The 26,982-nt window shown below is 37.2% G+C and overlaps 2 protein-coding genes across 4 annotated transcripts in view; one reads left to right on the top strand and one right to left on the bottom strand.

The window, feature by feature from the left end:
- The first annotated feature begins 1,075 nt into the window (after positions 1–1,075).
- Positions 1,076–9,982, top strand: plxdc2a (plexin domain containing 2a). The gene is made up of 13 exons (XM_067453009.1): positions 1,076–1,163; positions 2,941–3,152; positions 3,229–3,366; positions 3,472–3,541; positions 4,815–4,937; positions 5,021–5,139; positions 5,240–5,339; positions 5,890–5,985; positions 6,166–6,247; positions 6,344–6,404; positions 6,490–6,673; positions 8,947–9,107; positions 9,447–9,982. Exons 1-13 carry the CDS (start codon positions 1,076–1,078, stop codon positions 9,663–9,665), a joined length of 1,653 nt encoding a protein of 550 aa, XP_067309110.1. The 3' UTR covers positions 9,666–9,982.
- A 4,317-nt stretch (positions 9,983–14,299) lies between these two features.
- The window catches only part of myripa (myosin VIIA and Rab interacting protein a), a 32,547-nt gene continuing 19,864 nt past the window's right edge, over positions 14,300–26,982 (bottom strand). Inside the window, exons 5-17 of one of the 3 annotated variants that reach the window (XM_067453589.1) lie at positions 25,222–25,302; positions 23,788–23,885; positions 23,633–23,713; positions 22,523–22,648; positions 20,808–20,979; positions 20,090–20,661; positions 17,598–19,076; positions 17,404–17,463; positions 16,126–16,311; positions 15,901–16,041; positions 14,700–14,798; positions 14,548–14,608; positions 14,300–14,441 (exon numbers count right to left, since the gene is read on the bottom strand). In XM_067453589.1, the coding sequence (XP_067309690.1) occupies positions 14,431–14,441; positions 14,548–14,608; positions 14,700–14,798; positions 15,901–16,041; positions 16,126–16,311; positions 17,404–17,463; positions 17,598–19,076; positions 20,090–20,661; positions 20,808–20,979; positions 22,523–22,648; positions 23,633–23,713; positions 23,788–23,885; positions 25,222–25,302 (3,167 nt within the window). In that variant the 3' untranslated portion in view covers positions 14,300–14,430. Of the gene's footprint in view, positions 14,442–14,547; positions 14,609–14,699; positions 14,799–15,879; positions 16,042–16,125; positions 16,312–17,403; positions 17,464–17,597; positions 19,077–20,089; positions 20,662–20,807; positions 20,980–22,522; positions 22,649–23,632; positions 23,714–23,787; positions 23,886–25,221; positions 25,303–26,982 lie in introns of all 3 variants that reach the window. The other 2 variants (XM_067453587.1, XM_067453590.1) reach the window with 2 other exon arrangements.

The following is a 26,982-nucleotide window of genomic DNA, read 5'->3' as shown; positions in this document are numbered from 1 at the left end:
TGCGGAGCTAACAGAGACTTCCACCATCAGCTGTTTTCTGTCCACCATCAGCTCTGTTTCTGTCCACCATCAGCTCTGTTTCTGTTCTGTTTTCTGTGTTGGTTGATTGTTTGTAGTATTCTATATTTTTACTTGTTATTCATTTTTTTTTTGTTATTCCCCCCCCCCCCCCCCCCTTTGTTGCACTTTGAGATTCTTCGGAATGAAAAGTGCATTATAAATAAAATCTATTATTATTATTCAGGAGAACGCGGTTTGACTTTTCCAAACCTAAGAGCCAGAGAATCCTCTCAGCCCTATGAGACATGTCACACTCGCCTAATCCACTCATTTCTCACAGGAACCAGTTTCCCCACAGTAAGCCAATGCTCCACTTAATGCCTTTCCAACAAGCACACACACACACACACTCACATAACCACATCCATACACTTACAAGTAGTCCCACAAGTTAGGATGAAATAGTCTACATCAGATTTAAGTGCCCAGATAAATCAAATTAAAAGTTGGGAGTTGATTTTTATGTAATGTTTCCGATTAAACAACGTTCCTAAACCACTGTTTATTATGGCTCTGTTTATGCTGACACAAAATCTGCCGTTCACATTCAGGAGACATTTCACTCTGGAGAACTACATGTGATCAAGTGTTCTGTGCTTCACTTTGTGCAGCAACAACTAAAAACCTTTGTGGTATCAGTTTAATATGTTCCCTTCAAGTAACTTAGGCTACATCTAGGAGTATGCTATTATAAGGATAACAAAAATTAACCAAATGTAGTAGTCCATTCATATCCATTAGCTTACAGTTTTCTACCAGTTATTAGGCTACCACTGTACTGTTGAGAAACCAATCATATGTTTTCATTGACCGTGGTGGCTAATATAAGTTGTATTTATATATCTTAAAGTAGCCTGGCCTGTGTAATGAGCTCCTCAGTCACGTCACTCAGTCTCGCGGGGGTGTGTTGTGTTCGGAGCTGAACGTGCCGGATTATGCGCGTCTCTCGCGTGCACAACTTACTTGGCTTCTCCCTCGATATTAATGTGCAAAGACAATTTAAATGTAGTTAATTATGGCACTGCCGGCAAGACCACACATTTTCTTAGGAATTTTTGTAGTTCTTCATGTTAAATTTACCTTCCAGGAACTGCTATCCAGTGGTAAGTCATTCATTTATTTTGCATGTTTTCATTTAGTCGTCTAAAATACGGGATAAGAGTTGCATAAGAGTTATTTAATGTCATTCAGAATTTACAAATTATATTCTCACTTCATTAATTATTATTGTTTTTATCATTTGATGTAAACTGACGAAAACTAGGCTAATTATGTAGGCTATGCTTTACTCACAAGCGTTGCTTTTTTTAGTTCACTGGCAAACTAGAAAGATTCATTTTAATGTGTTCAATCTGCACTTAAAATATTATTCTGTGGTTTGTAATACTGATTAGGCCTCTGATTTTATTATCGGGTTTATGGCTTTGATTTATTTTATATGTTACAGCTTAATTTGTAGCATTTTTGATCAATGTGTCTTTAAATGTGCTTTAAAAATAATTTAATTGACACATTCCAGTACATTGTATTGCAGATAATACAAAATACATAATCTAGCCAGGAAGATCAAATTAAATATCTGTAAAGTGTCTCTGTACGACCACCTACTTTTTTTTTTTACTTTTTTTTTTTTTACTTCATAATACATATTAAAATTACTTAATTCAGAAATTGAATAATTATCATAGAAAAAGCATATTCAAGTCACTAAATTGGATTTTCATGTATTTTTTTAAATCCATAAGAGGCATTGCCACCCGTTATTCTCAAGTAAAAGTACAACATAAAGATTATGGCCTGTTTTCACAGAGGGTTAGAGTAAACCAGGATTAGGCCTTAGTTCAATTAACATTTAAGTAACATTTATAGATATGCCATAGGGGGGGAAAAAGCATTACTGGTGTACATCTTACAGCACTGACATATTTTAAGATCTGTCAGTGCAAGTTGCTTTCAGTTAAAACAGCTGGTAACAATAATGTAGTTAACTAAAGTTAACATTAACTAATTGTTAATGTTAATTTTAACATTTACTAATGCATTATATCTTGTTAACATTAGTTAATGCACCGTGAACTAACATGAACAAACCATGAACAGCTAGATTTTTATTAACATGTTAGTTAATAATGTTAACTAATGACCATTATTCTATAGTGTTACTAGTCTGGACAGGTTTAAGCCTTGTTTGTGAAGGGGTAAAAGAGTAACATTGCCTGGCTTAGTCATTAAGCAGTGAGACTGTTTACTTTTTACCATCATATCTTTTACTCATCAAGTAGTTACCCATGCAAACCATTTTTGGCACATGCCTGCTCGCTGTAATCTGCGATCTCTGTCAGCATGTTCAAAATAACTGAGAGACCAGAGGGCATGTCACAATGCCAAACGAACCGAGGAAAAGAACACACCGAGGTGCGAAACTTCATCGGGAGGCATTTACTGAATGATATTCTGACATTAATATATGTGTAGAATTAATGCTGGCAGAATTCAAATGAGAAGGACACAGGAAAGAACTGTGTTAACTCCAGTCAAAACACTGCCCCACCCTCACACTCCCCCTGTCCAACACTATGAGGAATTCTGAGCATGTTTCACACTCTCCTGTGAAAGAAGCACTTTGGACACACTCCTGTCACTGCAGGATGTGAGGAACTGTGTTTATTTGCATTTCGAGTTGTTTGCATCCGTCCCACAGCTGCTATCCTTGTTAATGTCACATTCTTCAGTTATCAAAACAGATGAAAGTATGTTCTGTATTATTATGTGAGCACGTTTTGATTCAGGGAGCAATTCACATGCATGTAGTTTATTAATGAATCTCTTTGCATAGCAACTGCAGCATGTAAAATGGTGTGAATGATCTTAATTCATCAGGTGTCTCATACTTCACCTTTGAGAGGCTCTCCAAGCAAGACAGTGCTGGTCTAAACCTCAAGCTTTACAATAAAAGATGGAGGAGATGGGTGCTCTCATCCAAACCTGTGGAGGAGATCAGTCTGGAGCGCTATGAAGAGCATGGCAAACTAGAGTCAGAGCGCTTTCCTGAAGTTGTGACAAATGACAGTCATGGCAACTTATCCATTAAGGTGAACATCCACGAATGTACTCATCTCATATCTTCTCATATACACATCTGAGATAACATGTATGTCTGATCATCAGAGAGATATGGATCATGTCTACTACACATCCAAATTCTATGGGCCAGACATTGCAGGCAAGGATTTATGGGTAAATATTGAGCAAATGAACATGGGAAGAGTTCATGAAATTCTCATCAACACACATCGACAAACTTTGGTACGTCAGCTGCAAAGTTTTCTTAAAGGTAATTTTTGTAACTGTTACTCATTTTTGTGCACATAATGAAATTTAGTTGAGTTGTTTTTTTGTTTGTTTTTGTAGAGAGTGAATCTGTCCTTCGATTTCCCTTTCTACGGACATTCATTAAGGGAAATACATGTAGCGACAGGGGGTAAGTGCAAAACAAATGAGTTGATTTATATTTTATTTTTACAAATATATTTTCATTTAACTTGTTAATATATTTTATATAGATAAATATCTATAATCTTAAAAATCTTTCCAATCTCAGACTTCTGATACACACTATATACAGCTTCGGGAAATTAAATATACCACAGTCAGCAGGTAGTGGTATTATAACAAAGTGGAAGCAATTGGGAACAACAGCAACTCAGACACAAAGTGGTAGGCCACGTAAAATTACAGAGCGGGGTCAGTGCATGCTGAGGGTCACAGTGCACAGAAGTCAACAACTTTCTGCAAAATCAATAGCTACAGACCTTCAAACTTCATACGGCCTTCTGATTAGTTAAAGCACAGTGCGCAGAGAGCTTTATGGGTTTCCACAGCCGAGCAGCTCATCCAAGCCTTACATGACCAAGTGCAATGCGAAACATCAAATCCAGTGCTATAAAGCAGTGTACTCTAGAGCAATGGAGACGTGTTCTCTGGAGTGACCAATCACACTTCTCTGTCTGGCAATCCCATGGACGAGTCTGGGTTTGAGTCTGGGAAGAATGGGAGTTGCCTGACTGCATTGTGCCATGTGTAAAGTTTGGTGGAGGGGGGGGGGATTATGATGTGGGGTTGTTTTTCAGGGGTTGGGCTTGGCCCCTTAGTTCCAGTGAAAGGAAATCTTAATGCTTTAGTGTACAGAGACAATTTTTGGACAAATTCATGCTCCCAACTTTTCAGAAATAGTTTGGGGACGGCCCCTTCCTGTTTCAACATGTCTGCGCACCAGTGCACAAAGTGTTGGTCTATAAAGACATGGATGAGCGAGTTTGGTGTGGAGGAACTTGACTGGCCTGCACAGAGTCCTGAGCTCAACCCGATAGAACAGCTTTGGGATGAATTGAAGCAAACTGCCAACTCCATTTTAAAAATAGGATGGCATTAAAGTTCATGTTCATATTAGAAATCATTGTAATATACTGATTTGATGCTCAAGAAACATTTCTTATTAGGCTTATTATCGATGATGAAAATAGTTGTGTTGTTTAATATTTTGGAGGAATATTAATCCTTTTTTCAGGATTCTTTGATGAATAGAAAGTATAAAACTGTTTATTTGAAATAGAAATCTTTTGTAACATTATACATGTCTTTACTGTCACATTTCAATCTTTGCAGACTAAAAGTATTACTTTCTTTCAAATCTTATTGACCCCAAACCATTAAATGGTAGTATATTTTTATATGTATTTTTAATTTCTTTTCAGGTTTCATCTACACTGGAGATGTTATCCACAAAATGCTGACTGCTACTCAGTACATCGCTCCTCTCATGGCTAACTTTGACCTCAGCATCTCACCGAATTCAACAGTCATGTACTGTGATAATGGTAAAATGGAGCACACAATAGTGTTCTGCATGAACGTGTTATATTTAAATGGCTGTATTTTTAATGTTCTTCCTTTCTGTTAGGCACAGCTCTTGTTGTGCAGTGGGACCGTGTGTATCTCCAGGGTGAATCTCATCTCGGCAGCTTCACCTTCCAGACAGCTCTATACAATGATGGAAGAATCACCTTTGCATATAAAGAGGTGGATTATTAAAGATATTTATTGTTTTTTAAATGAAGCTGCCATTTATTGGTGTAGTAGATGATGCAGTGTTTGATTGTCGGCTTTCATCTGCTTTTAGGTTCCCATTGACATTAATAAGATCAGCTCAGTGAACCATCCCGTGAAAGTCGGGCTCTCTGACGCATTTGTGGTTCTTCATAAAATCGAACAGCTTCCCAGTAAGTTACACTTATTGAATGGGGAAAAAAAATAATACTTCTTTTTGCATATACTTTTTTAATTGACCTTTAATTGATTAATTCTGCCTTCAGCCATGTTATTTTAGTATTGAATTAGATTTTATATTTTCAGTTTTTATTTGAATTGTATTAATTATATGTGCCTAGTGCTTGATTTTACATACCTGTGGCCATGGAAGTGATTGGAACCGGAGTTCAATGGTTTATAGGGGTCCCAAAATGTAGTGTATATTGCATGTTCAGATATTTATACAACAAAATATTCAGGGGACCATGATTTTTTTTTATTAACGCTGGCAAAGAAAGAGTTAACATGGTCATATCCATAACCATGCCAAACATCAATTAACTAACATAAAGATAAATACTGTAACAAATGTTTTGCTCATTGCCAGGTAATGCATAAACAAACGAATTGGACCTGTAGTGGTAGAACGTTATTTATGTAATATTTATAATTTATTTCAATATTTTTATTTTAATATTTTTAGTTAAGAATGGCCTTCCATTCTCTTGTTTTTCATGACAGATGTTAGAAGGAGAACAATATATGAATATCATCGGGTAGAGCTCTTAAAATCCAAGATCATGAACGTCACTGCTGTTGAGATGCTTCCTCTACCGAGTGAGTCTGAACTGCTGACAGAACTAAATTCAGACTGAATACATTTCACATTGCTCAGAAATGCTAGTATTTTTCCCTAGAGCTAAGACCAATTGCATGTTTGTTCAGTATATTTAATCACATATTGTGTGGAAAATGTCTTTCACGTCTTTGTTAAAATGCTGCTGTTGCTGCTGTCAGCCTGTCTTCAGTTCTCCAGCTGTGAGACGTGTGTTACGGCTCAGATCGGCTTCAACTGTAGCTGGTGTAGTCGCCTACAGAGGTACACACTTGTATTTTTAATATGCCAGATAGAAATGGTGCAGTGTGCTTTAACTCTATCTTTATTCAACAGCTGCAAATAATATTTCTTCTGCAGATGTTCCAGTGGTTTTGACCAGTATCGACAGGACTGGGTTGACAGTGGGTGCTTAAATGAGGTGAATAGATATTTCCTTCACAGTCATCTACTTGAGTCGTCCACCATTTTTCATGCTTACTGACTTGTTGTGGATGTATTTTAAGATAAAGAATCAGAGCTGTGACAGAAAACAGCCCTCCATTAGAAGCAGCACTCCAGCGGTGCAGACAGGAGTAACGGCAGGATCTACTACAACTCCATCAGCCACATCAGCCTCCTCGCTCACCACCAAGATCACCAGCACACCCTTATTCATAAGAAACCTTCCTACCAGCTTCCTCACTGATGGTATGGATCAGTTATGTCCTGCAGGTCATTGAGACTTTTTTGTTTTACCTGTATGCAAATGAGGTCTCCAAATGAGACCAATTACAAGAGCCCTAAAAAACAAGAAATATCAACAGCTGCACAGCCTCTTCCTTCAGGCCATAACCTTTTTCAACATGGCACTTAATCCATAATGCAAAATTAACCTTTCATGTCCAGAACAATCTAATACAAATTGTATTAGATTGATAAACTTTTGGTTTCTGCACTGCATTTTACTTTGAAGCTCCTGAAGCCAACAAAGCTGCTTAAATAGTTCACCCAAAAATAAAAATGATGTCAAATTCTTTCATCATTTACTGCATGTATTCTGAATTCCCATTAATTCTGCCTTCGCCTGTGTTGTTAGTGTTTTGAAAAATGGTGCAAGAAGCTTCGTAAAGGCACAGTTTACCACAATTAACCATTTACTCATCCGACTTTCTTCTGTGGAATATGAAGATATTCTGAAGAGTGATTTTTTGATAAATGATTTGGTGCCACTGACTTTGAGTGTAGAGGGGAAAAACCCTCAAAATATCTCCATGTTCCACAAAAGTCAGTCAGGTTTTGCAATGACATTAGGGTAATTAAATGATTTTACTTTTTTGGTTAAATCTGGGTGACCTGTGCGTTTAAGCCTCAATGCATTAACCCTTTGAGCCTTACGGGTCTGAGCCAGTTTTGGGGTTTGCTTACCTCGGGTTTTAAGTGACCCGGCCGGGACATCAGTCACTACCCTCCTCCTCATTCATTTTTTAAAGTTCGACATGAACCTTCTTAGTATTCCTCAATCAATTCATTATAAACAATATAACAAGAAAAAAATATATATATAAAAGAAGAAGTTTTCCCATTATTATTTTTTTTTAATTGCATAGGGTCACTAATGACCCGAGGTGTGTAATAGTGTATATCTTTTCTGCACAACTCTGTCTGAATAAGAGCAACTCGCCTTTATTCCACAAGGTGGCAATGTCTGATACACAATGATGAAGTGACGATTCACTCATAGTTACCGCAGGCGGAGAACAAAAGACAAGGTTCAAAGGTCATTTTCCAAGGTCAAACACTTTTCCAAGCATTTTCAAGGTCCATTTTAAAGCTTTTTCTAGCACATTTACACCACCGTAAATTACATACCAATACGTAATCAAAACTATTTAGTGTTTTTAATCACATTAAAGGGGATAATACTATAAACAGCCGAACAATTATTTCGTAATAGCAGAAGAATCTGATTTTTTGCTCGACTGAAAAAAATAAGATTTTTTTTGTGTGTGAAAACTGAATATAATTTATTCTTAAACAATATTCTCATCAGTGTTCCATCAGCTATGACTTATTTAAATCTAGCATTTCTGTGAATGAGCCCATATAGTAGCCTAGTGAAATACATATTCGTGTTTTCCCATGGAGGGTCTTATTCATCATGGCTGTTTGCTCGATCTCAAACATAAATGAAGAGATTCGTTACTCAGTTCCAGAAGAAATGAAGAAAGGATTGCTCTTTTGACAGATGTGATCTGACAGTTTATTTGATTAAATATCCAAAATCTAAAAGGTGTGCACCTAGATGAATACCTCCAATTAATAAACAGACTATTCAGTCCGATAGGTATTTGTTGTAAAATAAATAGTTTCAAACATTTTATCCAAAATGTAAGCACTTTTCAAACCTTGAAAACACAACATCAAAATTCAAGCATTTTCAAGGATTAAGCACACGTCCCAACCCTTTGAAAGTATCATCAGCAAAACTTGAAATGGCTCAGATTTACAGCAGAGCAAGTGCTGAACACAGTCAAATATTAGTGTCAGTCAGTTGATGCTGGAGAAGCTGTGTTTGAAGATGTTGAAAGTTAAAGTTTTGAGAATATGTTTGAGATCGTCATTATGAGCCTGTGATAAAACATCAGCTCAAACTGAACCCTTCAAATCCAAGTTATCAAAATATGCTTTCATTTATTTTTCTGTAAGTGTTACTCTAATATCAGGAGAGTTTTATACCATCATGACAGACAGATAGAGATCCATCCGTGTTAGATATAGATCCGGGTCGCTAATGACCCAAAAATGTAATAATGATTAGTGAAACATTAATGCGTCTAATGGTAAATGCTCAGATACCGCAGCAAAACCCGTAAAGCATTGTGGCATTTGGGAAAGTACCACTCACATTTCTTTCGGAAAATGTAAAAATGCCGTTGTAATTGTTCTTTATAAGCAGGCGTAAATATCCTGATCTCTTTCAGACTCTCAGATGGAAGTGACAGAGAAACAGAGAGAGGAGCAGATGCAGACTGGTCTGCTCATTGGCATCCTCATCACAATGGTCCTCATGGTGGTCGCCGTGTTGGCCACGATATACATGTACTACCATCCCACCTCCAGCGCCAGTCTCTTCTTCATAGAGGTGAGCTTTAACTAAAGCATATTCAGATAATGGACATTTATAATGTTCTTCTGAACTTTCTATTCAAAGAATCCTGAACAAAAAGCAATAATAATACAAATCTGCATATTATAATGATTTCTGAAGGATCATGTGACACTAAAGTAATGTCAATAATGTATTTCACAGTATTACTGGTTTTACCATATTTTTGTTGTGATAAATGTAGACTTGAGCATAAGAGGGTCCTTTCAACAAAATAAAAAAAGCTTTTGAATGGTAGTGTATGTACGGTATATAAACCAAGCCTTCAAATTCAGTTATTGTTGAAAATGCTGTAATTTTGTTCTCGATATCTAGAGACGACCAACACACTGGCCTGCCATGAAATTTCGACGTGGTTCAGGACATCCATCATATGCAGAGGTGGAGGCAATGGGACAAGACAGAGAAGGATTCATCGTGGTGAACCCTACAGACAGTTTTCTTGTGTCAGACAGGAGAGAGAGCTTGTTTCTGACGGATGGATTTACTGTAGCTGACCAAAGAGAACATTTCCTCATCATGGAACGCCGCTGACGTGAATCCAGTGGTTTATGAATTAGTTCCTCTGTTTTTGAGAGGAAGTTGCACTGGCTGTTGGGATAAATGTGGTATTTGTTTGACCTTTTAGCATGGAGTGCTATGAATGTGAGAGATCTATTTCACCATCACACCAAAGTGCAATGTAAACAATGTGGACACATAAATGTTTTTCCAACCTAGTGACGCCAGTGGAATTGCTGTGCTCAGGAAAAACCTTTACATTTGAGCTTTTCATTTCTCCCCAAAGGGCCCCTTCTCTACCAGGGTCTAATAATCTGGGATTTGCCCTTGGCGCTCCTCTTAAAACCAGATGGGTCATTAAAGCCTGTGTATTGCAAAAACCTCATAGAACTTTTGTGTAAAACAGGGAAGCCTGAAGGATGTATGCATTTTGCAACATTAGTAATACCTTTGTAATCTTGTGTAACTGATTGCAATCAATAAATCCAAATTGATGTGGATGACTCTGAAGTTGTTTAAAATGGGGAATAGTTGTAAAGAAGAATACAGTTCTTTGAAATAAATACTGATACAATAAAACGAGCACAGAAAACACATAATACTCTTAATTAGTGATGGGAAGGTGTGAAAGTTTCATATCACCATTATAGTGACCAAAATGATTACGATTATTATCAATTTCATCACGGTTTTGTTAAAATTAGATTAAAGTATTCAAAAAGAAAACATTTTAACAAGTTTAATATTTAAAAAGTAAATAAACAAATAAAACAAGCAGCTCTATGCACTCCATTTTTGATAGTATTAAAAATGAAATCAGAGGACCTTAATAATACTACAATATTGTTGTGATCATCTTGTCTGGAAGATTGTTTTGTAAGATTTAAAACTCTCAATTCAATATGTCCCTGTAATTAATTATGTTGTTTAAAAAAACACAGTGTAATAAGTGTGCAATGTAATAAGTGTACAATGAATAATTATACTATTATAATCCCTTAAATGTCAGTCACCTTTAACTGTTATTAGTCTTTGCTCAAACAAAGTCTTGTTGCAAACTTTTCTTCGCGGAAGCTTCATGTTAATTTCAAGTGATTGAGATTAAATATTTCAACTCATAACAACATTTTGTGATCAATTATTTCCCAGACGTAACGTTCGTTTGGGTATTGAGGTCAAAGTCCACTTGCCTTGCGTTCGTTTTACAACAGTGCAGGGTTGCCAACTCTCACGCATCTGGCGTGAGACTCACGCTTTCAGGCTCTGTCTCACGCTCTCACTCCGCCCAACTCAATCTCACGCCAAATTGCCAAACCTGCTTTTGATATTAAACAAAGCTATAAGCTTTAATTATTTTTAATGTGCTTTAATGAAATTCAAACAATAAATAGCGTTTTGGCGCTAATGTGGCATAATGTTAAAGCCAGAGGCGTTGAAAAGCGGAGTTGCATGCTCTCGTCTCCCTGCGGTGCGCGCTGGTCACGTGGCCCATGAGCGCTCAATACTTCTAGCGCTGTGCCAATGAATTTAAATGGCTTAAGCGGATACACAACAGTTTCACCAAATAGATGTTTGCTGCAAGTTTTGGTAAACAGTGCAGCATAGTGTTAGTGTGTATTGATTATTAAGTCAGCCATATATACAGGATCGTTTTATTATGGAGAGTGATAGAGATGCACCATTGTTAACATTAATGTTGTTCTTGTATTTAGCCCTCAGGTATTCCTTACTAATAGGTCACACTCATACTCATTAAATTATATTTATTGAATATTTTGAGGAGATCTTTTGGTACTAAATACTATTTGTGCAACAATTATTGTCAATAAATGACCACTTAACATATTTTTATTTTCATATTTGTATATATTTCTTCTAATATTTATATTACAATATGTTTAGTAATTAATGTTAAAATAGAGAATTCCAATTCAAAGAGGACAAATACAGTCATTTTGTGGCAAAAAAAAAAAAAGAAAAGTTTATTTGTAATGCCATTAACCAGTAGGTGCCTTATGGCTCTTTAATAAATATCCATGTATCTAATCTAGTTGCTCAAAAAAGTATTGCAGTCTTTGCATTGTAATAAATATTTAGATATGATGATCAAACACTAGATTTCTTTAAATGTGAAATTTCAAAACTTGAATAACTTGCATCCTAATATTTTTAATGAATAATGATACTTATATAATCACTCACAAGTGAATATTAAGGAATGGCACATATAATTTGACCCAAGAAATGTTTAAACTTGTGCTAAAACAAACATATTTTTTCTTATTATGTATAGTATATATACTAGATATAAACTGATACTGAATCAAGATCAAAAGCATTACGCCCCCCCCCCCCCCACCCCCCCCCCCCCCCCACCCCCCCGGCCTCAAAAAAATCTCACTCCAACCTGAACTTAAAAGTTGGCAACCCTGACAGTGTGTGATGGTCACAACGACGACTCGGCAGATTTGAAGTGTATTCCATGTTCTGCAGACAGGGTGACCACCACCCTCGATTACATCTCCCTCAGGACTTTTGTAAAAGCCCAAATATTACCACACCTCAGATTTGGTCTCTTAGGGCTGAGAAACGCGCTGTCACTGCCTTCCGCCATTTCTTGTCGTTCAAAAAAAAAAACAGCGTTGCGCGCTGCGCATGCGCCAGACTGATGCTCTGGACAGGATTTACCGCGAGTTTTTAAAATCGCGATAATCAAACACGGTTTAAATGATAATTAAATTACGATAATACTAACCATCAGTACACGTGAAACCGATAATCGTCCCATCCCTACTCTTAATAAACATTTACATCCAAAGGTAATATAGCTACATCCCCTCCGTTTGCTTTGAAATATGCATTTTGATTTGAATATTTTATGATATACTCCCACCCAGAAATATAGATCTTAACAACTGATGATTTCAGTAAATGAACATCATAATATTGTTCAGGTTATGTAAGTGGAACATAAAATCTGTTCACAAAAATAAAATGTACCACAATTGAAATATAATCAAACTAAAAAAAAAAATTCCATTTATTAATTTACACAGATCATTTACACATATACAATGAATCAATGTCTTTACAATAGCTTGTATTGCTCTTATCAAATGTGACACCATAAATTTACATTATCAGCAAATATAAAGTTTCCATGTTCTGCATGACTGTGATTAATATAGCTGACACATGGATAGAATAATCTTCTATAAATCTGACAGAGAAATCAATAAAATAAAACAAAATATTGCATACTCCCCTACAATATAGTAGACGAAAAACAGTATGTGACAAATGAAGTGTGTCCGAACTCACAGTCATATAAGTGGAGGCAAAAACTACCCAGATTACCTCAAACTTCTGTCGAGATTCTTAAGTGCACATATGATGGACAGTTTACCATCCCATGAGGCCACGGGAGAGGATTTCTGAATGGAAGTGAAGCGATACAAATGGCTGGTAGGTCACGTGATAATGACGAATGTATCTGGATAACGTACTGTTAGCGGTTGTTACATAATTACTTATTCAAAATAAGTACCTTCTCAAGAGAATATGCGATTTATTGTATGTGCAGCTATTACACACACACACACACACACACACACACACACACACACACACACACACACACACACACACACACACACACACACACACACACACACACAGACATAAATATATATATATATTTGAGAAATTAAACAGTGAGAAATTAAAGGGATAGTTAGTGGAACATAAAATAATCCATTTTGAGAAAGTCAGTGGTTACAATTTGGTTACAAACATTCTTTAATTTTAGAATGAGAGTGATAAATGATCACAGAATTTTTGGATGAACTATCCCAGTACTTAATTGAAACCCATAACTTTTTATTTGTAATTAAACGTTTAATTGAATAATGAGTTTGATTGAGAGTAATGGTCAAAATGCCAAAATAAAGCTGCACATTATCATGTAATTTTGCATCTTACATTTACTTACTGTAGTTATTACACTGAGTAACTATTTCTAAATAATTCCAACACTACTATGAGGAAGAGAGGTAATAAAGAATCCTGATCCAAATGTTATTTGTTTGTGTAACATGGCATCACTGCATCAGTTTATTTGAATCTATCCCACCATAGCTTGAGGTCATAAAACACTTTCTATGAGCCATGAGCTTCAAGGCACATTTGATCAGTGGCTTTTCATGTTTTTAGTTGTTTAAAGGGTTAGTTCACCCAAAAATGAAAATTATTTCATTAATTACTCACCCTCATGTCGTTGACACCTTTAAGACCTTCGGTCATTTTCGGAACACAAATGAAGATATTTTTGTTGAAAGCTGATGGCTGAGAAAGGCTTCAAAAAGGCCTCCGTTGGCATTCAGTACAAAGTCTATCTCACTACAGTGGCTGTACAATAATTTTACAATGCAAAAATTACATGACCCGGAAGAGGAGGAGCGCCGCTATCGCGTGAGTTCCAGGTGAGTTCATGTCCGAGATGCTTGGTAAAATTATTGTACAGCCCCTGTAGTGAGATGGGCTTTGTAAAGACGTCTTAAGTGCCTTTATGGGCCTTGTGAGTGGGTCAGTGGGAATGTACTGAATGCCAATGGAGGCCTTTCTGAAGCCTTTCTCAGCTTTCAACAAAAATATCTTCATTTGTGTTCCGAAGATGAACGAAGGTGTTACGGGTGTCCTACGACATTAGGGTGAGTCATTAATGAAATAATTTTCATTTTTGGGTGAACTAACCCTTTAACTTTGCGGTGATGCTTGCTGATGTCTCCTACTATCCTCTTCATACTCTATCTGAAATGTACAATGTAAAATGGTTGATTCAGAATTTTTTTAATAAGACAATTGCATGTTTCACAGGTGACATCTTTAAAATATGTCCATTATGATTAGCTCTTACCCTCTTTTGGAGGTGCTGGCAGTCGTCGCCTCAGTTTTCGAGATGAGCTGATGGTTTGTGTCTGAAACAACAGTATTATGACAGTTATAATTATTCATATGAGTATGTAGGAATGTGTGTATAAATGTATTACTTAAATATGAAAACAATACCTTTGTTTTTGCAGTCTTGACCTTAGTAAAGTGTGTCTGTGGAGTTACATTAAGACCTGCATTTTTCAGAGCCGCAATTCTTGAGGAAATGTCTGAAACCTGGGGGAAGAAAGCACAGATCAAGGCAGGCAGAAAACGACAGCAGTCTTCCTGCAAAGCCTTACTGTACACATGCTATGTGAAATGTTATTGCCAGATTTGGGACACCATGGTTAGTATGTTTGCATAGTTCTATACAGTATTTATAGTATTATAAACCCCTGGAAAGGTATCATTTTTATATTCTTATTTATGTTCATTAATATTTTAATAATATTAATTAGATTTTATCTTTTCATTTTAGTTTAGGTTGTCAATTTGCTATTTTTATTTTTATTTTTTTATATTTAGCTTAGGGTGACCAAACGTCCTGTTTTCCCAGGACATGTCATGTTTTTAACCCTAATATAACAATGTTCTATCCATACAGAGGGGGCATACTTTAAATATATTCAAAATTAATAAGGAATCTTTGAGTAAACTTTGAGTATTATTTGAGTATCTCATTGCCGGGCCAAGTGTCCTGGTTTTGGGTAATCAAAATATGGTCACTCTAATTTAGCTTTATTTTAGTACTTCCAACTTATTTTATTTCAGTTAGTTGCCATGGAACAATGTGTATCTTTTTATCTCATATTTATGTTTGTATTTTATTTCAGCATTGTTTCAATTAACAAAAACTACTTTAATAAGTTTTAGTTAAAAATAACAACACACATTAACTCAAGTGTAACTGTGTCTTCAGAGCGATGAGATGCTGCTAATGAGAGCGAGAGAGAGAGTGAAAGAGAGAGAGAGAGAGAGAGAGAGAGAGAGAGAGAGAGTGAAAGAGAGAGAGTGAAAGAGAGAGAGTGAAAGAGCGAAAGAGAGAGAGAGAGCGCGAGCGAGAGAGATTTTTCTTTAATTATATTTTGTATTTATCTATCTATACCTGTATAAATTGTTACATGTCTAATGCTTTGGCAACATTGTACTTTGTACTGATACTCATGGCAATAAAGCTGAAGTGAATTGAGAGAGAGAGAGAGAGAGAGAGAGAGAGAGAGAGAGAGAGAGAGAGAGAGAGAGAGAGAGAGAGAGAGAGAGAGAGAGAGAGAGAGAGAGAGAGAGAGAGAGAGAGAGAGAGCCAGGCTGAACACACCTGGAGCTCAGACTGCTGCACCTGGGCTGCTGCAGAAGCCACCTGGTCCTCCAGATGAGCGAGCTGTCTTTCGGTGGTGGATCCACTGATACTGCGCGCACAATCTTCCAGATCCCCGAGTTCAGCCTCAAGTCCGTACACCGTACCTGCCGCCACATACACCTGCGCACAGTGAAACGAATCAGAATAAATTGAGAAGCAGCTCATAAGAGCATGAGAAATGTTAATCTCAGAAAGATTGCGTACATTCTCCTCCAGTCTGCTGAGCTGCTCGTCCAGCCTCCTGGCCTCTGCTGGGGGAACGCTCGAGGGGTCGCTGCGGTCCACTGGGCTTTCTTCATCTCCCATAGATCCGTGAATCAGATCCTCAGTGGCATTCAGTACTTTCAGCACCTCTGAGGTGATGCTGCGCAGAGAGGCAGCCGAGTACTTCTGTTCATGATGAATACATAGAGGAAGGGACTGTAAACTCTAATGTTCACATGCACAGGAATGGAAATGAATGTGGTATAAATTCACAGCTACAGAAACACAACATATAGGGCTGTACAATTTTGAAAAATCATATCCCTTTATGGTTGAGGAGAGCCCCCTGATATGATTGTAAAGCGTGTTGGGTGTACAGTAGTAAAGCGCTATATAAATGCCTCATTCAATTCAATTAGTGAAGATGTCAGTTTGGCATAAGCTCACTATGTTCGAGAAAACCCATTATAACCAATGAACCTGAACCATGAACAATGCAAAGTGAATCGATTACCACCTTTTAGGGAAAAAAGATAATACTTTGGTAAATCATAATTATGACATAAAACATCTATGAGACAAAATTTCTAGATTAAGATCTAGAAATGAGTTATAATTATAACAAAGATAGAAAGTTGAAATGATGTCCTGATATATTATTATGACAAACTTGGACTTTTTATGTCCTAACTATGACCATCTTATAATTTTGACATAGTACAATATTTTTAACATTTTATGCTTTTTATGTGATAATTATGATTTTAAAAAGAATCATATTTTTTTCTTATCTGGCAGAAATGAGCTTCCATACTTATTTCAGTTGTGTTCTGTAGGTTATAATGATAATTTGTTAGTATGCAGAAAACAAACCTACCCTTTTGAGTGGAAATGAGCAGATTTAAACACCTTTGTGATTTGTTACAATGCGCAAAACTACAAAAACATCTTGTAAATATAATCCTTTCACCCATCTTGAATCCACCTTTTTTTTCTTTGGTAGGTATAATCACAACTTTGGTAGGTATAATCACAACCTACCTTTGGTAGGTATAATCACAACTCTTAAAGGTGTCCACAATTATTTATTGATCAATTGTGCAGCCCCAATAGAAATGTAAAATATGTCAAATGTAAATGTAATATAGTGAGCCAAGAGTCAGACAGATGATGAAAACGTACAGAGAAGCGATGAAGGGACATGTACAATGTAGCGTAGTAAATTATGAGTGTGTAAATGAGAGCATCCTGTCCATATTATTAGCATATAATTATCACCTGCTGTAGTATATTGGAGATAAAATGTAGGTTTTTCTCTTTGTTCAGCATGTGTGCATCCTAATCAAGAGGCAGAAGGCATAGAAGAAAATGAGCTTCAGAGATTAATTAGCAGATTAAATAAAGCATGTTAGATATAAGCAGCCTGAAGCATTTCCTGTAGTATAGTTTACTGTAATATGGTTAGTTGTTACCTGGTAGATCTCCTCTGGTGACAGATACTCTTCCTGACCAGATTGGGACCAGAAGTTCTGAATTGTGGGGTCCTTGTCCCTCTGCTTCTTTATTTCAACCAAGTCACCTTGACTGTTGCCATTGTTCCCTTGAACAATCTCTTCTGATGATGTGATGCATGGTTTGTCTTGTGTCTCCTCAGTATCTTCACTGTTGTTCTTTAGTGCCACAACTTCATTGGTTTTGCCTTCTTCCTTCATTTCTTTTTCCTGTGCCTTCTTCGATTTTTCACCAACAAAGCATCGCTCAAATGTGGTGTTGCCATCTATATCCTGTTCAGTTACATTCCCCTTCTCTTCCATCATCTCTAGTTTATTTCCCTCACTTCCCTCTAATAATACCTCCTCACTAGTGTAAGCTTCTATGTGGTCTTCCATGTCATCCAAAGCCTTCACTACAGCATTGATGATCCTATCAAACTCCATATTTCCATCATCACTTATAAATCTATTCAAAGTCAGTTCACAGGCCTCTCCCTGCTCCTCAATATGATCAACCATCTCTGTACTCTCAGCTCTGCTCCGCTGACCTTCAAACACATTTTCACCATCTTTTATATCTGCTTTTCTCTCTTCAGTCTGAACTTCTCCCTTGTTCTTTGTCTCCTCACTTCTCTTATTAGCATCTGTCTCAGTGGGTGTCTGCTTTTGGCTCCCAGAGCTCATTTCTTCTGACATTTGTGTCTCATCCATGTCCTTTAGCTCACTTAAGTCCTGCTCTGCCACAGTGTCCTTTTGCCTTTTCTCTGATCTCTCTTCTTCTGCTTTTTCAACCATCTTCTCTACATGATTTTGGGTTTGTTTGTCACGTGGTATCATTTTGTCTCCATATGTTCTGTCATCTACCACCAGCGTCTCAGTTCTCATTGATTGATTTATGCCTTCATTTACAGTTGGATGCTCAAACCTGTCCAGTTCATCTTCTGAGGAGGAAAGTAGTGTCTCATTGACCTGACTGGTTAACTCTCTGAGTTTGTAAGTCAGATCATTTTCTTTCAACATCTCAGTTCTCACAACTTGATATGTGGCTTCAGTTTCATCAGTTTTTTCTTTTGCAACAGCCTCAATCTTTAAAAAAGCATCTCCCATAACTTCATCTCCAGCTTTTGCTTTTGTTTCATCATCTTCATCCCACATTTGATACTCCAACCTGTCCAATTCATCCTCAGTGGAGGAAAGTTGTGTTTCTCTGACTTGACTGGTCAGCTCTTTCAGTTTGGAAGTCAACTGCTGATCTAAAGATCCAACCACAGAAAAGGCCCTATGACTCAAACTGCTGGGAGCGCTGAGATCAGGTCCAAATGGATCAGGGGTAACAGCTCCAGAGCTCAAGATGTCAGGCGTAGCAGTGTCTGAAGTGTCATCTTCCAGAGCATGATCACTTGGTCTTTTCACAAAATGACTCTTCACCAGAGAATCTGAGTATTGGCTATTAAAATCCTGCCAATAAAGAATAACAGTCATTAAATCTTATGTAAGGATTTTATACCCTTTAAGGATTTTATTCAATTTATTTTAGGGATTACCTTAAAATATTTATCTTTTTAATATACATTTAACATTGTATTCAGCAAAGATTAATTCAATCATGAATTAAGTCAAAGTTAATACTTTTACATTGTTGAATAAAATTATATTTCATTAAAGAACCCTGAAAAAAAATGATCAGGGTGACACATCACTTATAGTGTGATAATAAGACAACACATTTTTTGAAAACCAAATCAGCATATTATTATTAAAGATTAATTTGACTGAAGATTCAGCTTTGCCATCATAGGAATAAATTACATTTTAAAATATATTAAATTAGAAAACAGCTATTTAAAATTGTAAAAATTTTAAGCTGAGCTCTATTGTTTAAACAGTTGTGTGTATTAAATATACATAAAATACAATATATATATATATATATATATATATATATATATATATATATATATATATATATATATATATATATATATATATATATATATATCGTGTTTTATGTATATTTAAAAAAAATATATTTAAATATATATTTATTTAATTTTTGACCTTTCATTTTGCCTTTTTTTTTGGACTGGTCAGAAATCATGACATTAATTGATAGTTTTTAATTTTTGTATTCTACTGACAGTTATTAAGAGTAAGAAATTAAATGTATTATTTGAATATAAATTCCTAAATCTTATATGAGAGTATTAGTGGGTATAAAACAAATACTTTTAGATTTAAATAAAAAATTAGTAAAAAAAAAAAAAAAGTTATTATTTGTTTTAACAATCATAACATTTTGGAAACAAAACAGTATAAAGAGGTCTTTATATATGGAAATATATAGCTGTCTATATATTTTAGGAAATGTATCCTGATATTTGGGTGTGCTTGGCATTAAAAGTGTTATTTTTTTTACTTTGCTCTAAATCAAAGCCAATACATGTTGTGTACTAGCTAACAGTCAATCTCACCGATATAGGCAAAGACAATGCCGACTGTCCTTTCCACTCTGCCTCCTCTCTCTTATTTTTCTTCCTTCGTCGTGACCTCTTGACCCTGCTGTCCTCTAGGCCATCCTCACTGCTTTCAGCACCTCCTGGGTTGAAATCAATATCCTTGATGTTGGAACGGCGGGCGAATGAGGATCGCCTGTGATCTAGTGACACTTTCCTCTTCAGGAAGGGCAGCATAGTTTTGTGGGACTTGGGCATTGGTCCGTCCTGTCCTGAGGAGTTCTCAGTGTCAGCATTTAAGGTGTGTGGAGTGGTGTGTTGTGCTTGTTCATCCAAAGGCAAGGATTCTGATTCTGGGAAACTCAACTGCTTATTGGCAGACATTTTACGACGAAACTCCACCAGTGCTGCGCCCCAGCCCCCATTAGCTTCAGGTTCTGTTTCGGAGCCCATCCCGTCATAAGCTGACCCCACGCCAGACTCCCTTTCTAAGACACTGTAGACCAGACTCTTGCGCTTTGTTAAAAGGCTCGGTCGAGAGAGCAAGTTGCTCTGATAAGCAATCCAGTTCCCATCAGGACTCTGTAACACTAAAGACATTCACAGCATTTAGACATGTATACAAATGGAGGTGGTCAACAGTTTAAACAAGCATAAATTGATTTAAAATCACTCTGTTATAAGCAAGAATCATTAACTGATTAAGAATCAAATGGATTTAAGTCAAGGATCTAACTGGAATTGTCCAGTCGGTCAACACTCCTCCAGCTAGGCATGGCCAGGACAGGCATTGATTCTTCTTTCTTCATTTCCAGAGCATGACTTTTAGAAGCCGAAGGCCTTGTACCAGTGTTAGCATGCTGGTCTGTTTTCTCATCAGTCAAGAGACAGGAAGCTGATTGAGACCTCTGAGGGGAGAGAAGACGTTTGAAGCAGAGGAGCAATACAAAAGCATTACGCACACTGCAAGCGTGGTGTGAGCACCTCGGCTGCGTAGCGTGTCCGTTTTTTTTTCGGCTCCCATGTTAACAGGTTAGAGTTTCCAAACTGCCTGCTCGAACCACGCGGAAAACGCGGCCATGCTATAAATAGAAGAGACGCCTATATTTCACGCGACACGCGGGCGTGTTGAAAGCGTTTCCAGGCAAAATACTATAGGAAAAGATCATTTTGACACTAATACATAATAATAAATGACATTTTCATGTTTGAAAGTTTCTAGGTTAACATAAATGCAGATATAGGCCTAATTGTAATAATAAAAGACAACATAATTATCGATTTGGAAATATTGCACCTGTCAATACAGAACAAAATATTCTGTAGCCTATTTTGCCAGCAATACAATAATTTTGCACACCCAATTTTTCAGTTTTTGATTTGTTAAAATATCCAATAAATTTTGTTCCACTTCATGATTGTGTCCCACTTGTTGTTGATTCTTCACAAAAAATTACAGTTTCATATCATTATGTTTGAAGCCTGAAATGTGGCAAAAGGTCGCAAAGTTCAAGGGGGCCGAATACTTTCGCAAGGCACTGTATGTATGGTCAATGGGCTACTGCAGACGCTGTCTTTGCTGTATCAGTAGGCTAAATAATTATATTTACCATGAAATATAGGCCTTCCCTTTACATCAATAGCAGCAGCAGCGCAGCATCAGACACGCTTCTGGTGTGCAAAGACAGAGAAAACGCCACGCTCACGCCGCGCTTGCAGTGCGTCTCCGGCCTTACAGGCCATGCCCACACTAATAAGTTTAAGTTTGAAAACCTATATTTTTCTCTCCATTTTAAGCTAACAAAAACAGCTTTTTGAAAACGCTCCCCAAAGTGGATAACTTTGAAAACGCTGTCTTCGTGTCGTAGTGTGGACTGTGAAGGAGGTATTTGAAAATTATGACGCATGTTTAGTCATGTGACGTATACTGTACCAATAGATATGTTTGTTTATACCGCTATTGTGCCAGTTGTGTGCTATTCACTTTCACACAGTTGCTAAATTATGTTACTTTACACACTTCACAGTCCTGCAAGGATGACAGAATATTTACTTGCATTTTCTGTCCTGTGGCAAAACACGAGTGGAGTTGTGTTTTAGACCACATAATAATGGTTGACCGAGTGCGACCTGGACGCATCAGTGGGATATTTTGCATAATAAAATGATCCTGCCAGGAGAACTGCGTGGTAACTTTATGATGCCTGTATAATCTCAGTGATCTTTTATGAGGTTTTACGCATGCGCAGTAAGTTGAATTTGGCGTTTACTTACGTTTTAAGTGTGGATGAGAAACTTTTGGAAAACATTTGAGGGGACAGAGAGCGTTTTCAAACGAAAACTAATCTATACGGATTAATGTAGACATAACCATAGAGTCAGTACATTCAACAGTGCATCTCAAAAGTGGCCAAATTGCAGTCTTTGAAAGAAATATAAAGGCCAGCGTACCCAGAGAGAAGCATCGAAGGCACTCTGGGTTTGATCTGGAGAGGTCCCATCATTCTTCAGACCAGGCAACAGGTCCAGATTACATCCAGACTGCACTTCAGACAGATCCATCTTTCGGTGGACAATCTGTTGTTTAAATATTACAATATAATCAGTTTACGCAAACATTGTCAATACTAGTAATAAATAATACTATGATCATTTAAAAGGCATATCATAATTTAAAATGATATATAGTTAGTAATAATTATAATTTATTATTTACAATACAATACACGTCTTTTTGATGAAGGGTGTGAATATCTACAGATAACAAGATATCAATACATTCAAATTAATGGATAATTTAAAATTATACATTTTAAAAGTATTTAAATAAACATAAATACAACATAATTGTGTCTTTATATACCGTACATACTTTGCACTATGTAAAATAATGGGTTAAATATGCTCACCAAAGCTTTATTTGATCAATAATACAGTACAAACGGATATTATAAAATATTATAATTAAAATGTATATTTTAACATGTAATGTATTCCTGTTATGGCAAAGCTGCATTTTCAGCATCATTACTTCAGTCTTAAGTGTCAAATGATCCTTCAGAAATCATTCTAACATGCTGATTTGGTGTTTAAGAAAACCTTTCTTGTTATTTTCAAAGCTGAAAGGATTTTTTCCAAAAGAAATACAAAATTCTGCCATGAAACTCTAGATGGCGCAGGCTAATATGTCCTTAACTCAACCTGCTTGCAGTCTACTATATCAGTAGATAATGAGCTTGTGTGCTCAACCTTCAAATACATTAGCTTCAAATTTCCTTTAGCAGTGCAGTTTCCTCCACCTCCCCAGCTCCACCTGTATAGCTCTGCTATGGGTATATGTATGCTATATTATACTGTATTTAAAGCAGGTCTTACTTGCTCACAGCGGCGTGTTGTGTGTGTAATGGCAGTAGCAATCCCGTACTTGCTCTGCAGCAATAACCAACAGTAGCAGAAATAGCAGATCTATTTTGCCAACTTCTTTAACTTAATATATTGACTGAATTGTTAACAATATAAAATTCTACCTTCATGGAAGGTGATTGCTGACATGTTACTCACTTTCTGTACTATTGTTTTGGCCAATTCGTCTACCAGCTCTCCTCTGTTCTCCCGCAGATAATGAGCTTCGGTCTGCTTCTCCTACAAAATAAAATGTCAAATTTGCCAATTTACTGAGAAGCATGAATGAATAATCTTATATGGAAAAGTCTTACTTGTCTGTCAGTCTGGCTCTCAGCCTTAGCAATGGCCTCATCTATGGCCTCTTCTGCCACCCGCATTGCCACATTAATAGTCTCAGCCATGCTGTGCTCTGAAGAGAGACATAATAATTTAAGCCTTTATAGATAATTGCAGCTCTATACTTATGCCATATAGTTGCAGTGAAGTGTTTTCAAATCTGTTCACTGAATGTTACTGATAAAAACGAAACTACTGATAGAACAAACCATACACACACCAACCAGGCATAACATTATGACTACCTTCCTAATTTTGTGTTGATCCCCCTTTTGCTGCATGAGGCGAGGCATGGACTCCACTAGACCCCTGAAGGTGTGCTGTTGTATTTGGCACCAATATGTTAGCAGAAGATCCTTTAAGTCCAGTAAGTTGCGAGGTGGGGCCCCCATGGATCTGACTTGTTTGTTCAGCACATCCCACAGATGCTCGATTGGATCGGGGAATTGAGGCCAAGCCAACACTTCAAACTCGTTGTGCTCCACAGACCATTCCTGAAGCATTTTTGCTTTGTGGCAGAGCTCTTATCCTGAGATATATTCAGAGATTATCCTGCTGAAAGAAGCCACAGCCATCAGGGACATCGTCTCCATAAAAGGGCATGGTCTGCAACAATGCTTTAGGGGTCAAAGTAACATCCACATGGATGGCAGGACCCAGGGTTTCCCAGCAGAACATTGCCCAAATCATCACACTGCCTCTGCCAGCTCGCCTTCTTCCCATAGTGCATCCTGGTGCCATGTGTTCCCCAGGTAAGCGACGGATGGCCATCCACGTGATGAAAAAGAAAATGTGATTCATCAGACCAGGTCACCTTCTTCCATTGCTCCGTGGTTCAGTTTTGATGCTCATGTGCTTTGGCTCTTTCGGCGGTGGACAGGGGTCAGTATGGGCACCCTGACTGGTCTGCAGCTATGCAAACTGCGATGCACTGTGTATTCTGACACCTTTCTATCAGAAACAGCATTGACTTCATGAGCAATTTGAGCTGCAGTAACTCGTCTGTTTGATCGGACCACACGGGCCAGCCTTCGCTCCCAATGCCAATGAGCCTTGGCCATGACCCTGTGGCCGGTTCTCCACTGTTCCTTCCCTAGAGCACTTTTGATAGATACTGACCACTGCAGACCGAGAACAGCCCACAAGAGCTGCAGTTTTGGAGATGCTCTGACCCAGACATCTAGCAATCACAATTTGGCCCTTGTCAAACTCGCTCAAATCCTTACGCTTGCCCATTTTTCCTGCTTCTAACACATCAACTTTGAGGACGAAATGCTCTCTTACTGCCTAATATATCCCAGCCACTAACAGATGCCGTGATAAAGAGATAATCAGTGCTATTCACCTGTAAGTGGTCATGATGTTATGCCTGATCGGTGTATCTAAATAGGACATATTTGACCACAAACCTTCACTTTGCCTGTAGAATGTAGAGTCACTCTCATACACGCTACTTTCATTGCAGACGCTCTCCTCGCAAGTGCTGCCCTCTGTTGGGGCAAAAAAATATTTAATAAAAAAATCTAGTAACTTTTAAATGTATCGATTAAAGAGGATGTATACCATTACTAAATATATGTTGCATTTCATGAAGAAACACTTAAAGCCTGCAGATGTTTTTCTATTAGTAAAACATTATTCTCAATACTGTTAAGCTAGGACAAAAGTGCAATATGGCTCAATATCAAAAGGGAAAGATTAGGTACAACCATATTTATCAAACATTTCTGTTGTTGTTCTGTTCTTGTTGTTGACAAGCGGTTCTTGAGAGATTCGACAGCACTTCCAGCTCTGACATGATTTAACAGCGGTGTCGACAGGTTTCTCTCTCTCTCTCTCTGACAGACAGTCTCATCCTCAGAGAGCTGTCGAATGACAAACCATTTGATAGGTAACTAACTACTAAAATATCAATATGGCCTCAGCTCCACATAGAGCCCTGTAAAGTAAAGGTCAGACTGCCTCTGAAGTCACCAGCTACCACTGGTGAAAAACACCTGCCCTTTACATTCGAGCCTACTCTCAACCGAGGAGAGCAAATCAAAGTAATGTTATAAATCTAGCTTTTTCTATGAGATAAAGCTGAAGACTGATGTTGCAGCTTAAAAACTATCCTATAATGCTATAAGCCTATCGCTCCATTCTTAGCACTTATCCGACGTTAAACTCAAACGGATTATCTTTCTAGCTTTTCTCTGCATCAAATTTCCAATGCCTGATCACAGAGTTTTGTGACCGAAGCTCTTTATTTTTCATTGTCACTGTAATGCTTTTTCCTCTCCTCCATAGAGAGCTATTCTTCCTCAGAGGTTACAAGGGTCTCCTGAGGTGAAAAACAACAGCAGTCGTGGTCATCCATTGTAAATGTGCCATTGGCCTTGCTTTTAACTGCCTTTCTCTTAATGGAGAAGCCATTCTTTGTTCACAGACCACAGCAAAACTGAAATGGAGGCTGAGCACAGATCATAACTCTTTGTACCCACAAACACAAGCAAAGGAGCTTTGAGCTGGTGTGGAAGAGGAAAATAATCTTTGAGGTTTTTTACACTTCCAAACAAAGGTGTACTGTAGTATATTTCTGGCTATTAGTTTCTGTACTTCCACAGTATATTGTACAGTTGAATATGTTTTTTCTACAACTGTAAAAGTGAAAACTGTATATTAGAAAAATATATATTGTATATAGGTTCGGACGGTTGTATTAATATTTCAATAAAATAAACTCCATTTTTATTTTTTAGTAAAGAGATTAAATGATTTAACTGTTAATGTAAGAACTAATTATATACATATTCCATTTGTATTCGATATTTAACTGTTAGGAATACAAAAGGCCAGGAACATATCAGGTCAGATCAAACTGCACAGTGACCTTTCCTCCGTAAACAGGAATAATTCTCAGGAATCCTGCTGCTGCTAAATCAGAGACGGAGGTAAGTCAGACCATAGTAACCCAGCCTGCTCTATCCTAAAACCTTATGAATTAGTGATAAATGCATGCACATGCAAACATATACAGTGTATTAAAAAGACAGTGCTGGAGCTTGAAGAGCAATCCAAAACTGAAATATCCACTGGATGCAAATGATATTGGAAATGGAGAACCAGTAAATATGTAAAAGCTCTTTTAACTCCAAAACATAGCAAATATATACCAAAAATACATTATA

Source organism: Pseudorasbora parva, chromosome 9 (genome assembly GCF_024679245.1).
Source record: "Pseudorasbora parva isolate DD20220531a chromosome 9, ASM2467924v1, whole genome shotgun sequence".
NCBI lineage: Eukaryota > Metazoa > Chordata > Actinopteri > Cypriniformes > Gobionidae > Pseudorasbora > Pseudorasbora parva.
Note: the sequence above shows the minus strand (reverse complement) of the source record. Positions and strands in the feature narration are given on the sequence as shown.

Coding starts and splice junctions, on each gene's coding strand:
- plxdc2a (XM_067453009.1), top strand. CDS start 1,076: ATGGCACTGCCGGCAAGACCACACATTTTCTTAGGAATTTTTGTAGTT. Junction 4,938..5,020: donor AGTCATGTACTGTGATAATG/GTAAAATGGAGC, acceptor CCTTTCTGTTAG/GCACAGCTCTTGTTGTGCAG. Junction 6,674..8,946: donor TACCAGCTTCCTCACTGATG/GTATGGATCAGT, acceptor GATCTCTTTCAG/ACTCTCAGATGGAAGTGACA.